Below are 15,953 nucleotides of genomic sequence, written 5' to 3' on the forward strand. Positions count from 1 at the left end.
CCCAGAAATCATCTTTATAGTAGAAAAGCTGCTACTAGCGCATATTGGAACTGTCCCACCATTCCTCCTGCTCTCCGAGAGCCCCCCATAGCTCATTCAGCTTCCTCTGTCAATGGGCCGCTGAAGCTGCAGTGCTGCTGGGCTCCTAATAAACGCAGTGAAATGTGGAAAAAAGAAACACGAAGTGTGTCAGCCTGGCCGCGGGCCGGGCCGTGAGTGCATCGATTGGCGCTCAACTCGTAGGCCTGCCAGCGGGAGCACTAATAGTCCGCAGAGTAGAGGACTCGAGTGTTATCGACTGCTCTGGTCTGAGCTCCCCTGCAGCCATTAAAGCTGCTGCTGCTGTCTGGGGGAGCACAGAGCACACATGTAGCAACCGGCTTTTTCCAGCCCAGAAACATGTGAGTGACCGTCATAGCTCTCTGAGATCCCGGGGACTTCTGGAGACTTCTCAGTGCTGATCCTGGAACAGTTTCCACCTTTATTGTCCATTGGGGCTGGAAACGGTGCTTGGATCAGAAAAACATGGACCATGAAGAAATAATTTTAAAGACAGGGGTCAGGCAAAGTCTAATTTACAGTTTTCCCCTCACTCCAGTGGTTTCTGACAGTTATTTACAAAAAGTGGACCAATATATTCGCTTAGGTTGAAACAGTAGTAGTAGTAGCAGCAGTAGTAGTAGTAGTAGTAGTAGTAGCCATCTTCAACACTCATAGTCAGTGCAGTGATTTGGGCAACCATGTGACTGACCAAGGCCTAGGTCACACATGCGCTGATACCACTTCTTCCTTTTCGGTGCCAACCCCCCCCCCCCCCCCCCCCCCCCCCCCCCCCCCCCCCCCATATAAGCAATTAAGAAAATGTTAACAGTGGCTTTTTATTCCAGAATACTTTTGAAAGTTACTCGGCGTCGTGTCACTTTTGAAAAGAACCAGATTTCACAACTGAAATAAATTTGCTGCTTCAGTGTTTTTAGATGTTTCTGTCAGATGTTTCTGTGGTATACTGAAGTACAATTATTAGTTTTTTTAACAAATACATTGTTTATACAGAGACTCAATATTTAGTTTTGACCTTTTTTTTCAAGACTTTTGCAATTCGCTCTGGTATGCTGGGTATCAGCTTCTGGGCCACATCCTGACTGATGGCAACCAGTTCTTGCCTAATCAGTTTCTGTGTTCTTGCTTGTCCACCCTCATCTTGAGGCTTGATCACAGGTTCTCAATGGGATTGAGATCTGGGGAGTTTTCTGGCCATGTACCCAAAATTTCAATGTTTTCAACGAGCCTCTTAGTTGTCACTTTTGCCTTGTGCCGTGGTGCTCAGTCATGCTGCAAAAAAGCATCGTTCTTCACCAAATTGCTCCTGGATCGTTGGGGAAGTTGCTCTTGAAGGATGTTTTGATATCATTCTTTATTCGTGGTAGTGTTGTGAGTGAGCCCACTCCTTTGGATGAGAAGCAACCCCACACATGAATGGGTTTCAAATGCTTTACAGTTGCCATGACACAGGACTCATGGTAGCACTCACCTTTTCTACTCCAGACAATATTTTTTTCCAGATGTCCCAAACAATCTGAAGGATTTCATGATAGAAAATAGCTTCTTTTTTTTTCCCAGGCTTCTGTGGTCCAATCCCTGTACTTCCTACAGAATGTCAGTCTGTCCTTGATGTTTTTCTGGGAGAGAGTGGCTACTTTGCTGCCCTTCTTGACAGCAGGCCATCCTCCAAAAGCTCCTCACCGTGTGTGCAGATGCCCTCACACCTGCCTGCTGCCATTCCTGAGCAAGCTCTGCAAGGCTGGTGACCAGATCCCGTAGCTGAATCCACTTTCAGCTAAGGTCATTTTCATGACAGGGAATGACTTTGCGATTAATTGCAGTTCATCTGGTCACTAGATTTTAATGCAAATTGCCACCATAAAAACTGAAGCAGCAAACTTTGTGAAAACCAAAATTTGTGTCAGTCTCCAAACTTTTGGCCATGACTGTAGATACACCTGATGTACACGCATGTAAATATGGTTACACATCCAATTTTGACTTGTGCATCCCACACTGCTGACATGCGTCATGTGCACATGAGCGCCAGAAGTTGCTTCATAGTACAAGTGTTCTTTATTTGCAGACATGGATGTTGTATTTAAGAGCCAATATCAGTGCAACCCTGGGATTTTAACGTGCAGCACACACCATACAGATGCTACCCGGCATGTTGTTTTGGACAAAACTGTCATATTCCATTGAAACATCCTTTTAAATTGATGTATACTGCTGGCTTTATCCTCATAGCTCCACTGCACAGCTAAAGAAGCAGTCTTCAGACACCAAACGTGTCTTGGGAACCGCTGGATCATGGCGTAGTCCGTTGCGGCACACCAGTAACATTTCTCCTTCCTTGCGTGCCTCTCATGGCCCGAGCAGTGCCAGATGCCATCCGCTCCATATCCAAAAGCACACTGATGCCTCGACCTCACGGGACGCTTCCGTTTTTAATCCCCTAAAACAAGCCGCACCGCCCAAGGATGATGTCCTACCTCAAAGTCACTGCCAGGCCAGCCACTCTGATCCGTCTTGCATAAGTGTGAGGGGCAAATTAGGCAAGAAGCTTAGTCTGTCTCCCTCTTGCTGTTGTTTCCTGTGGTGCCTGTGGAATGAGGGCAAATCAGCCACAGATATTGGTAATAACGGAAGAAAGGGCGGTCACCAAAGGGATTACTTGTGCCAAGATACGAGTGAGGAGAGGTGGGAATTTTTCTCTTATTTCTGCGCAAATATCAAGTGGCGAATGCCTGATTAATGGAATAAAAAGTAAACTTCTGAGTTTATTTCCACACATTTGTCAGTAAACCATTGAGTAATTTTAAAGTCATTTTCTATGCAAATATAAGGTGGCTAATACTTGATTAAATGAGTAAAATGTAAACTTGCCATTTTTATTATTTATTAATAAACCAAATTGTGACAAGTCATTGTGAAGCAGTAACTTATCAAAAGATCAAATTTGTACAAAATACTAAAAATTGGATGAAAGGACTGTTGTGTAACTAAAAACCACTTTAAGGTCGGTATTATATCTGTACTTTTATCCGTTGTTAGACGACAGTATCTTCTACAGTGTCGGAAGCCACATAGGATAGTCCATTTGAGATTACTTAACAATTCAGTGCAGTTTGTGGGGAGCTGTGAAATTAATCAAGCCCTTAAAACTGTTGCTTTAAGGTGAACTGGGTGTCACGTGATGTAGGATTTAGAATGCTAATTGGTGTTATGTAAGCTTGGCTGACAAACTAGACTTTGAGGTGGAACACTGCATTTGTTTTTTGTAAACTGTCGCTTTAAAATCAACATGAGTCATAAAGCAGTTTCTTTCCATGCTGAGTGAAACAGGATCGGGGGGATGTGTGATCTAGCTGAGTGTGGAGGAGGTAAACCATGTCTCTTAGAATTATTAGATTATTTTCCCCTCTTACTGGTCATTCATGGTGGTTTGATGTGAAATGATTCATTGTAGATAAACGTATTTACTATCCAAAGCCACCAGTGAACCTTCTGAGGCGATGTTCATGATGGCGAAGTAGTGGTATGTTTTCTCTGGGGACAATTTTGCCTTCCTGCATGTTCCTCTCCACCATAAATGGCTTTTAAAAATGGTTTTATGTCAAAACCTTCTCAGATGTGTCTGACATCAGGCCGCATGTTCATAACCATTGCATTTGTTTACTCTGTGATGAGAGATTTTAGCCTGGAAGAGCATACCACAGCAATCGAGTACTGGGCTTTCTGTGATAGTACTGGAGGTGTCAGTACAAGCAGGTCATATTCAAGGGGAATTCCACCAATTTTTCAACATTTCTACATAATTAAATGGTTAAGATGTCAACACAGTCATTCAGCATGGTTTGATATGAAATGCTCTGTTCATCTATATCGTGCAGTATGCTCTTCCAGGCTTAAAGGCAAGACGGACAAACAGGGACAGGATCGCACATCCCAGTGGGCTATTGCTAGTCCAAGTAGTAATATCCTAATGCAGCGGAGACGCCACACACAGACCTGAGCGTCAACTTATTGAGCAAGAAATAATTCCATTAAGTGCGCTCAGTCACTCGGTGTCTTGTCTGAGAATAACAGCAACAGCACTTTAACACTAAATAGCCCTTTCAGGCTGTATGATATACACTACTGTGCAAAGCCCTTTTAGTTTTGTCATTTCCAGCCATTAAATACAAGTTATTTTTTTTCAGGAGATATTTCTGAGGACATTAGCTATGAATATAATCCACTTGCAAACTGAAAGAGAAAGTCAAATGAAAAAAGGAGAACAAACGTAGACCTGGAGTTTGGAAAAGTGATTAAAAGCTACAGAGAAAATTTGACTCCCTAACAACCACCTGGAAGACCTGGTGTACATTAACACTGTCCCCATCAGATAAACAGCGCTTAAAGCTTTCATCTCTGAGAGAGAGGAGAAAATCAAGCTGCTTCAGATCTGAAAACATCCACAGGTGTTTCTGTCCATCCTTCCACGGTGAGAAGTGGGAGTTCGTTCCACCACCTGGGTGCCAGTACAGAGAACATTCTCCATGCTTGTCTTCCATGCACCTTAAAGGATGGCGGGTCAAGCCGAGCTGTACTTGAAGCTCGAAGGGCTCGTGGTACAGTTCGAGATTTCACCATTGCCATCAAGTTGGTAGGGGCTGGTCCATTTTTGGCTTTGTAGGCCAGCATTAGGGTTTAAATCTGATGCGTGCAGCTACAGGAAGCCAGTGAAGGGAGCGCAGCAATGGGGTGACGTGGCTGAACTTGGGTAGATTGAAGACGAGCCGTGCTGCTGCATTCTGGATGAGTTGCAGAGGCTTGATGCTCTGCATGGGAAGACCAGCCAAGAGCGAATTGCAGTAGTCGAGCCTTGAGATAACAAGAGACTGCACTAGCATCTGGGTGGCCTCTCTGGTGAGGAAGGGTCGGATCCTTCGGATGTTGTATAGGAGATACCTGCATGACCGAGTCAGGTTTGCGATGTGAGTCGAAAACGATAACTGGCCATCCAGAGTCACACCAAGACTTCTTGCCTCTACAAATGGAACAATCAGGGAGTTCTCGAATGAGATGGCAAGATCATGATGAGGACCTGTAGTTGCAGGGATGAATATCAGCTCAGTCTTGCTGGGATTGAGCTTCAGGTGGTGAGCTGCCATAGAGAGACAGGCATAGAGACAGGCATGCCACCCCGAGGCACTTTAGTGATCTATGGTTTTGGAGGTGGGGCTGCGAGGGAAACCAGGCCGGCTAGGCTGCTGTGTTTTTATGGCTAATATTAGCTACCAGTGTGGCACTTTTGCAATGTAGGGGCTTACATGGTTGACGAGTTTTCGATGCGGGAAGGTGTTTCTAATAAGGCAGTGCGTCTTGAGCCTTTACAATATGAGCCGCTGACAGCCAGTGAAGAGTTAACATAGTGCCAGAAAATGAATTGCAGCGAGTGGGACAGACGTCTGAACGGTAGAACATTGTTTAAATGAGGTATGTTTAAAGTTTAATGCAGAAAAAGCTAACTCAGCATTTGTAGCATGACGCTGCTCCATCTCCATTTTTGTCGTTATTCAGGTTTTGACATAATTTGAAAATACCTGTTGCTCTTTACATTTTGTAAATTTCATGATGAATGGACCAAAAGAAATGGCCCAAAATGACTTGGGGAAAAATGTCTGGCTCCATTGACTTATATTAAAAGTAAAGCTGGTTTTTTCCTTCTCCTGTAAAGTTTCCATTTTGGAGATATAAGGTTTTCCGACAAGAGCAATAAGCTAGTCAGTAATGGTTTTATTTAGGTCACGTGAGTGTGATTATCCCCTCGCTCTAGGCTCATATTTACAAGCGTGGGATGAGTGGGGTGTCATCAGGAGGCAGTAACGTTGATTGATTGATTTACATGATGTGATGTGTCATCATACTTTGGTACAAAGAGGTGCCATCCGTTCCTAAAGCACAGTTGAACCACACGGGCACCGCAGAGGCGGAACTGAGCACAATAAATGAGGGTGGGGGGAAAACTCAATTCTTAGATGCATTGCGATGCGGACGTGAACGATTCTGAGTCAATTCACAAATGTCAGAAATCGATTTTCTAAATATTTAATTTATAATGTAATGTTGAGGGAACACAAAGGGCGGAACTTGGAAGTGGGTAAGTGCAGCGCCCGGACAGTTAGAACATAGAACAAGAACACAACTGGATGAGCGAGAAATCCGAACGGCAGCCTCTGCTTTATTAAAGCCAGGTTAGATCAGGAGTCACAACCCAAATGTTAAGAAGAGCCATATTGTCCCTTCAACAAAAATCAGACCACCTTGGGAGCCACGACATTTAATGTCCAGTAGTGTGTGATAATGTCCTAGTATAGGCTAAAGAATATAAACGAAAACGCGGACTTACTTTGTTCCGTTTAAAGCTTTAGCTATAGTCGCTTTCCTCACCTTTCAGACAGGAAAATTCTCCTCAGATGTTGAACAATTTAAATGGTGCCTAAGGCAGCAGAACGTAAACACGGCACCATTTAAGGTGGAACGGGAAAATTCGAAAGAGAAGCCGACATCTTCACAACTTTTTAGCGTTTGACAGTTTGTCATTGCAGATTTAATGTATCAGCAAACAAACTGCGCTGCTTATAAATGTGAAGTCCATTCGTCTCCAAATGTTCAAGCAAGCAATGTCAAAGCTTTTATTGCCAAGGATTAGCATCTGTTCTGTGTCGTTGAGAACGAGGTCGTTCATACTATGCTGCCCACTTTGGAGCTAAGATACAGCATCCCATTTATTTTCCACTTGTCAGATAATTTACTGACATATAATAGATGGACATCTATTGCCACAGGATCTTATTTCACTGTAACAGCACATTTTATCGCAGATGAGTGGCAGCAGCGTCTCACGTGCTCCAAACAAGAGCAGTGAATGAGAGCCTTCCAGTTCACTTGCCACATCACTTCCAATTGATTTATTAATAAAAGATATTGGAAGTAAGTTCAAATAAAAAAAAAACAAATGTTTTTATCACTACAAACTGAAAAACAATATCACGCTGTGTTGATATCACAATATGAGCAATATATTGCCTGACCCTACACACAGGGGATACTGTGTCAGCAGATAGTGTTTTATGCTGTTTGTGCCTTCAGAGGGCCACTGAGTGTTGAGCGATCTGTTGGGCCTGTTGCCTTTTTTTTTCAGCACGAAGCTCTGCTTTGCTCAGCCAGAGGGTAAATGAGGTGGTGCTGCTGAGCCAAGGACAGCACACAGGTCAGGAGAACCGAGGAACTCCTCCTGTTCATAGGACTTCAGTGCATTGCAGAGGCTCCTCCACTCTTAGCAAGCAATAAAAGACTCTGCTGGCTCAGATTTCTGATTCCACATTGTTTTAGCACAGACTCCAGCTCTGATCCTCCTGTATCCTCCTCTCAGGCTCATTTGACAGTCCTGACCTCACGCGGCCTCTGATGTCACATCTCATCTAAGGTCACAGCGGCTTCAGCTGAACCTCACTGCTCTTCGTGATGTGACCCATTTAAACCTTCTAAGATATTTTCTAGAATTTATTTGACAAGTCGGTCCAATTAAGAGTAACATTTCAGAGGGATACTCTGTTCTCAGCTTACTCTCCGTATGCCAAGTCTGTATTGTCAATTAGCCCAGACAGTAATTGTGACAGAAAAGAACAGAAAACCCATGGGCTTGAAATCCTGAATTCTAGGAATAAATGCATAACAAGACGTGGTTGTGTGTGTGTGTGTGTGTGTGTGTGTGTGTGTGTATTTATATATATATAAAAATATAAAATATTTTATAATTATGTAGGCAATCCCTACATAAGGCAAATCCCTCTAGATTATGCTTATTATACCAAAAGAAAATTTTGTATCATTCATTGAGTTTTATCATTTACTTACGAAAGAAGGTTCAGATTTTGCTTGGACATTATTTTTGTATATGACAAGACTTGTGTTGAAATTGTACCTATACTTCATTTTGAATGCACAAACATGCTACAATAACGTTAGAACATAGTCATGGTGCCTTGGAAAAAATAATTAATATCATGTATGACTTCCATGAGCTTGGAGGACTGCGTTCATTCGTCTCGGCAATGACGCAAATAACATTGATGAAGGCATCTGGAATGGCAAAGAGAGCAGTCTTGCAGGGCTCCCAGAGTTCATCAAGATTTTTTGGTTTTATCTTCCAAGCCTCCTCCTTCATCTTACCCCAGACATGCTCAATAATGTTCATGTCTGGTGACTGGGCTGGCCAATCCTGGAGCACCTTGATCTTCTTTGCTTTCAGGAACTTTGATGTGGATGCTGAAGTATGAGAAGGAGCACCATCCTGCTGCAGAATTTGCCCTCTCTTGTGGTTTGGAATGTGGGCAGCAAGAATTTCTTGATACTTCAGGCTGATGTTGCCGTCCACTCTGTAGAGCTCTCGGACACCCCCATACTGGGTGTAACTCCAAACCATGATTTTTCCTCCACCAAACTTGACTGTTTTCTGGGTGAATCTTGGGTCCATGCGGGTACCAACAGGTCTTCTGCGGTATTTGCAGCAATTGGGATGCAGTTCAATGGATGATTCATCAGAAAAATCAACCTTCTGCCACTTTTCCACTGTCCATCCTTTCTGCAAGCTGTTTCATGCTGGTTTCTGAGCACTAATTCGGCCATGAAGACCACTGTGTGAAAGAATTTATATATATGTATGTATGTAGTCCATTTGTTTCTCTGATACTTTGTTAGCCCCCTTTTACCCTGTTCTTCAGTGGTCAGGACCCCCATGAACCCTCACAGAGCAGGTACTGTTTGGGTGGTGGATCATTCTCAGCACTGCAGTAACACTGACGTGGTGGTGGTGTAAACACTGTGTCCACTCACTGTCCACTCTATTAGACACTCTTACGTTGTTGGTCCACCTTGTAGATGTAAAGTCAGAGACGACAGCTCATCTGCTGCTGCACAGTTTGTGTTGGTCATCCTCTAGTCCTTCATCAGTGGCCACAGGACGCTGTTGGCTGGACATTTTTGGTTGGTGGACTATTCTCAGTCCGGTAGTGACACTGAGTTGTTGAAAAACTCAGACAAGTGCAACACATGCTAACACACCACCACCGCGTCAGTGTTACTGCAGTGCTGAGAATGATCCACCACCCAATTAGTACCTGCTCTGTGAAGGTCCATGGGGGTCCTGACTACTGAAGAACAGGGTAAAAGGGGTAACAAAGTATCAGAGAAACACATGGACTACAGTCTGTAACTGTACAACTACAAAGTGCTCCTATACAGTAAGTGGGGCTGATAAAATGGACAATGAGCTTAGAAACAAGGACATAATGTTACGCCTGATCGGTGTATATTGTGTAGTCCGTCATTCATCTGACCTGTAGCACCACTTTGAATCAGCACATTCACTCTTATTGACCCCCAGCGCAGAGGACACGTACACTTATGACTAGGGCTTGCCATTCTGACCCCCAGGCCTTTGGCAGGCTTCAGCAGGATCAGCTTAGGCTCAGTTTCATCCCTCCCACAGTTTTGCGTGTAAGCAGAGCCTCTGTAGGAAAGAGGTTGTAAAGTCGTGTGTTAGAAGATCATTTAACTCCATACCATCACTACGGGTGGGGGGGGCAAACCTGAGCCTTCAGGTGCCAAATGACTGCTAAAAGGCGACGGTTCTGGATCAGACAGGCTCTCATAAGGGCAAAAAAGGGAACAGAACATGGAGGAAATGAACCTTGGAAATTTGACAGAGAAGGGTGTGGCTTATGCTGTGGGCCGTGAAGATGCTTATCTGAGCCAAACTGATGTGTGTAGAATATAATTTTTATACAAAATATATCGGAAATCAAAATGAGCCTTGACCTCAGAATTAAAAATTGAGTCAAACCTGAGAATATGCCTCGATCTTACAGCAGCACTTCTGATGCACTTTGCTAATACAAAACATAATGAGATATAAACATTTACAAAATGGTAAAAGACAGATTTTTATTTTATTTATTTTGGGGCAACAGTGGGTAGCACTGTCACCTCACAGCAAGAATGGCCTGGGTTCGATTCCCCGGCCGGGTGACCAGCGTCCTTTCTGTGTGGAGTTGTTCTCCCTGTGTCTGCGTGGGGTTCCTCTGGGTACTCTGGTCCCCTCACCCCCCCACAGTCCAAAGACATGCAGCCAGTCTAACTGGACATGCTAAATTGCCCCTAAATTGTGTGCGTGTGAATGTATATGTCTGTCTGTCTGCCCTGTGATGGACTGATGATCTGTCCAGGGTGTATTCTGCATTTCATCCAGTGACTGGGACCCCCCTGGGACCCAGAAGGATAAGCGGTTTAGAAGATGTGTGTTTGTGTGTAAATGGAGCTTTTGTAACTTTGTATTCTGCTATTTTGTTTAAAGACGGATTTAAAGAGAGGTTAGTTAGATTTCTGCTTGCACATCTCAAAAACGGTCTGCACTTGCGTAACTTCCAGCCGGAGACATAATTATAATAGAGCTTTATCACTTTTCTTATGGTCCCTTTTTATATTTCTTATGGCCCCTTATTAACCCTTTCAATCATAATATCAGACAGCTTTATCCAAATTCGCTAGGGGGGAAGAAAGCCATGAGTTTGGTGCGAGGCATGTGAAGTGATGGAATGAGTCCTCACCCAGAATTGGGATGCATAAATATCCTTTGTTGTGGGAGGTCAGTGCCTGTGATGTGTGGGAGGTCAGTGCCAGTCAGGTTGCCAAGCCACACAGTGTTCATCCCAAAGCTTTTAAGGGTACATTCACACGTTCACACATCCACATTCACTCTGACGTTGTCAGAGCTGTGTGGACAAACAAATCTGATCTTTCTGATCTGAGCCACGAAACGAGCCAGTTAGCTCTGTGTAATAAATGGAAGTGGTCGGTGAAAGGCAGCTTTTTTCACTCATTTCAGGAGAACTTTTTTTTATTTTATATACTATTCTTAACCGATGTTTGACCCTGTTTTCTGTTTCTTTCTCACAGCTTACTCTCAACACATGGAGAACCATATCAGCCCCCCAAACTTCCTGAGCCAGCCAGTGCCCCCTGCCTCCTCTGGACGCTACTCCCCCACCCCGAAGACCACGCATGGAGAGGATGACATGACGAGGTAGAGTTTACTCTTCTGATTAGTGCTAGATGTTTACTGTGTCTGGTAGAGGTGCATAGCTGCAGCATCATGTTTCAATATGACTATACAGGGTGATTCAAAAAGATTAATCCACTTTCAGAGTGCCATATTTTTGCAGCCGTGAGGTGCCGAGGAACCAATCACATACTAATTGCAAAGAGGGTGTCAGAGTTTCTGACTGGCTCCCTTCAGTCTGAGAGGGGTGGAGGACCCTGAGTAGAAAGCGTTCACTTCAATAAGAGTGAATCCGTCATAACTGTGCAGTGTGATTTTTGTGGAAGTACTAATCAGTACTTCTATATGTTAAATCCAGTGTGCTGGTGATGGAGTATAAGTCCATGTGATGGCTTGAGGCCTCCATGAGAAATCTAGACCCAAACTGTGTTCTTCAGACTACGTCACAAGATATGTTACTTTTTTACAACCTAAAACGCAACTTACTGACCAGATGAATAACTTTAAATAACTTACTGACCAGATGAATAACTTTAAATAACTTACTGACCAGATGAATAACTTTAAATAACTTACTGACCAGATGAATAACTTTAAATAACTTACTGACCAGATGAATAACTTTAAATAACTTACTGACCAGATGAATAACTTTAAATAACTTACTGACCAGATGAATAACTTTAAATAACTTACTGACCAGATGAATAACTTTAAATAACTTACTGACCAGATGAATAACTTTAAATAACTTACTGACCAGATAAATAACTTTAAATAACTTACTGACCAGATGAATAACTTTAAATAACTTACTGACCAGATGAATAACTTTAAATAACTTACTGACCAGATAAATAACTTTAAATAACTTACTGACCAGATGAATAACTTTAACTTTCTGACCAGATGAATAACTTTAAACAATGTGCTTAGGTTCCTGTGACGTACACAGACCTGTGAATAAACTGTGTGTATCGCAGTTTTTGTTAGTATTAGTCATGCCGGTGTATTTGCTCCAGTGTCGTGCTGCCGTCCTGTCGCTGGATCAGCGGTCAGCTCAGTATGTAGTGGGTTTTTGATCTACATCACTTAGTTGATCAGTCTGATCTGAGCTCCGTATCAGATTCTCTGCGTTTCTTTATTGATGACCCAGACAGGTCAGTGTCAGGTTGCCAGATTGAGCTTTTGGGCTTCACCCAGAGAACTGCTGAACATGAGGGCAGCTGGCAGGGGCCCAGTGAACGTTATCCTGTCACTGTACCATCCCTTTTCTTTCTTTCTTTCTTTCTTTCTTTCTTTCTTTCTTTCTTTCTTTCTTTCTCTCTCTCTCTCTCTCTCTCTCTCTCTCTCTCTCTCTCTCTCTCTCTCTCTCTCTCCCTCCCTATATCTGTAGCTCTTTCTCCTCTCATATTTATCTCTCTCTCCCATGTTTTTTTTTTCTTTCTTTCTTTCTGTTCTCTTATTCCTTGTTTCTGTTCTTTCTTTTTCTCTCTCTCTCCTTATATATCTGTATCTCGCTCTTTCTCCCCCTCATATTTATCTCTCTCTCCCATGTTTTTTTTTTCTTTCTTTCTTTCTGTTCTCTTATTCCTTGTTTCTGTTCTTTCTTTTTCTCTCTCTCTCCTTATATATCTGTATCTCGCTCTTTCTCCCCCTCATATTTATCTCTCTCTCCCATGTTTTTTTTTTCTTTCTTTCTTTCTGTTCTCTTATTCCTTGTTTCTGTTCTTTCTTTTTCTCTCTCTCTCCTTATATATCTGTATCTCGCTCTTTCTCCCCCTCATATTTATCTCTCTCTCCCATGTTTTTCTCTCTCTCTCTCTCTCTCTCTCTCTCTCTCTCTCATGTTTTTCTCTCTCTCTCTCTCTCTCTCTCTCTCTCTCTCTCTCTCTCTCTCTCTCCCCCTTATATCTGTATCTCACTCTTTCTCCACTCATATTCACCCCCACCTGCCTTATACCTGTCTCTCTCTTTCTCCGTCAAATCTCTCTCTCTCTCTCTCTCTCTCTCTCTCTCTCTCTCTCTCTCTCTCTCTCTCTCTCTCTCTCCCCCTTATATCTGTATCTCACTCTTTCTCCACTCATATTCACCCCCACCTGCCTTATACCTGTCTCTCTCTTTCTCCGTCAAATCTCTCTCTCTCTCTCTCTGAGAATAAACACATTTCTTTCGTGGTCAGTGTGTTTGCGGTATTTTGGACAGTGAGCTGTGATTGAAGAGTGTTTGACCTCTAATTTAGTGCATTTTACTGTAGATCAGCCTTTGCAGAAGTGCTGGGAGGATATCTTGTTGTTCAGCTCAGTGCTTTGAGTAGTAGAAACATCTCAGAGCAGCAGCGTCCTCTAGAGGCCGGTCCTGTGGACTGCAGTTGTCAGCACACTTGGTCTTTCTCGTTTACAACACTGCCCTCCTGTTAAATATAGTTTCATTATTTGTCACTCGTAGCTCACTGGAACAAGCAGGGAAATTATGTACAGAGTTCAGATCGGAGTCTTTCGCTCTATTCCATGTTTGTGTTTGTAAGTAGAGGAAGAGATGCGTTATTATGATTTGAATTTGTTATTATTTATTTATTTTTTTAGTTATTATTGTTATTATTAGTTATTATTCTGTGTACGGTCATATTTGGCAGAAAAAATGTCCAGTTTCTCCTTCCAATAAAGAATCTAAATAATATGTACATATAATTATCTAAGTAGTTATGTAATTAATTATGCAGTTACATATAAATAAGTATGTAATGGGTATCAGATGTATAGCAAAATGACAGCAATGCCTCTGGATGTCTGAGGCTTAACAGTGTGCTGACAGATCCAGGATGCTTTTAGCCTTGGATGTAATGGATCGAACAGAAGAAAACACTTAATGGTCTGCTGCATGAGGCACTCAGTGGTCAGCAATGCTGCGTTTACTGACCTCATCACAGTGTTGTATAGTTCAGTTCTGTAGTATTAATGACACTCACAGAATGACTTTTTTAATCTGTAAGATTGTGATGAGCTACTTTAGCAGTAATATTAGTTTCGTGATAATCAATATAGCAATTAGTCCTATACACTCACCGGCCACTTTATTAGGTACACCTTGCTAGTAAAAGGCTGGACCCCCTTTTGCCTTCAGAACTGCCTTAATTCTTCATGTCATACTTTCAGCAAGGTGTTGGAAACGTTCCTCAGAGATGTTGGTTGGTTATTTGAGTTCCTGTTGCCTTTCTATCATCTGGAACCAGTCTGCCCGTTCTCCTCTGACCTCTCACATCAACAAGGCATTTTCGTCCACACAACTGACCGCTCACTGGATATTTCCTCTTTTTCGGACCGTTCTCTGTAAACCCTAGAGATGGTTGTGCATGAAAATCCCAGCAGATCAGCAGTTTCTGAAATACTCAGACCAGCCCGTCTGGCACCAACAACCACGCCACGTTCAAAGCCCCTTAAATCCCCTTTCTTCCCCGTTCTGATGCTCGGTCTGCACTTCAGCAAGTTGTCTTGACCACCTCTACATGCCTAAATGCACTGAGTTGCGGCCGTGTGATCATGTGTACCTAATAAAGTGGTTGGTGAGTGTATATGCATACATATACATATAAAAAAACTAAACCTTGTATGTTCATTTTTTTGCTGTTTTTCAGTTTTTGACATAATTTGAAAGTGTCTGTTGGCTTTTACATTGTTTCTAAATTTCTTGATGGATGGATGAAAAGAAATGGCCCAAAATGACTTGGAAAAACATCTGGTTCCATAGACTTACATTAAAAGTCAAATATGTTTTTTCCTTCTTCTGTAAAGTTACCATTTTAAAGATACAAGTTTTTTTTCCCGACGGCAGCGGGGGGTGTGTGTGTGTGTGTGTGTGTGTGTGTGTGTGTGTGTGTATTGAGTATGTATTGAGTATGTATTGGTCCTGTGCAAACAGACAAACGACACAGGACGCCTTTCTTTTATTTAATTTCCAAACAGCTAAAATGATAAAGTACAAGTTGTTCATATTTAATGCAAAATTAAACTGTTTTCAACATCTAAATAGAATACCTTTATTACAGCTTCCCTTCTTTACAGGAGACTTACTTTCAGTTCCTCGAATCTGCAGACACGCCTCCAAAGTTCAGTCTCAGAAGCTGGTCAAATTTTCTGAAGTAATCAAACACATTCAGTGATGTTGAGTTCTGGACTCTGGGGTGGTCAGTCCATTGTCCAGCTTCTTTGTTTGGTGTGTCCGTCTCCTTTTCTCAGTGAGGTTCTTCTTGATCAGCTACACGTCCTTTCAGACCCACAGCGCTGAGTGGTCATCTCACAGTGGAAGGATGGACAGAAACACCTGTGGATGTTTTCAGATCTGAGGCAGCTTGATTTTCTCCTCTCTCTCAGAGACGAACGCTTTAAGTGCTGTTTATCTGATGGGGACAGTTTTGGTGTCTACCAGGTCTTCCAGGTGGTTGTTAGGAGGTCCCTTTTTTGACTTTATCGTTCTTTATGCAAATTAATTATCTTACATCCAGTCTCTTCATAAATATTTCCTTTAGTCATAGATTAGAAAGAAATGTGTGGCAGCTAAGCTGAGTTTAAGGTGTCTGCTTGTGTGAATGTTAGTGTCTCTTGAAGGGGAACATGTCAGTCACTGCTTTGGGAACAGCTTATAAAGAATGTTTCAACTCGGACTGCTTTTTGGAGGAGCCACATAACAGAGCAGCCAGTCAGAGCAGAGGTCATTTACATATATCAGTCTTAAAGGTGCAGTAACAAAAACTTTGTTTAATGCAAAGGGATAAAAAGGGAAAAATGGCCATGTAAAATTTAAT

At 42.5% G+C, this 15,953-nt stretch overlaps 1 protein-coding gene across 23 annotated transcripts in view; it reads left to right on the forward strand.

The window, feature by feature from the left end:
- dlg1l (discs, large (Drosophila) homolog 1, like) overlaps nt 1-15,953 on the forward strand; it is a 204,596-nt gene that overhangs the window by 147,162 nt on the left and 41,481 nt on the right. For all 23 annotated transcript variants that reach the window (XM_037547728.1, XM_017720022.2, XM_017720024.2 and 20 more), the window contains one exon: nt 11,050-11,176. In XM_037547728.1, coding sequence (XP_037403625.1) covers nt 11,050-11,176 — 127 coding nt within the window. The remainder of the gene's footprint in view (nt 1-11,049; nt 11,177-15,953) is intronic.

This window comes from Pygocentrus nattereri, chromosome 19, assembly GCF_015220715.1.
Source record: "Pygocentrus nattereri isolate fPygNat1 chromosome 19, fPygNat1.pri, whole genome shotgun sequence".
Lineage (NCBI taxonomy): Eukaryota > Metazoa > Chordata > Actinopteri > Characiformes > Serrasalmidae > Pygocentrus > Pygocentrus nattereri.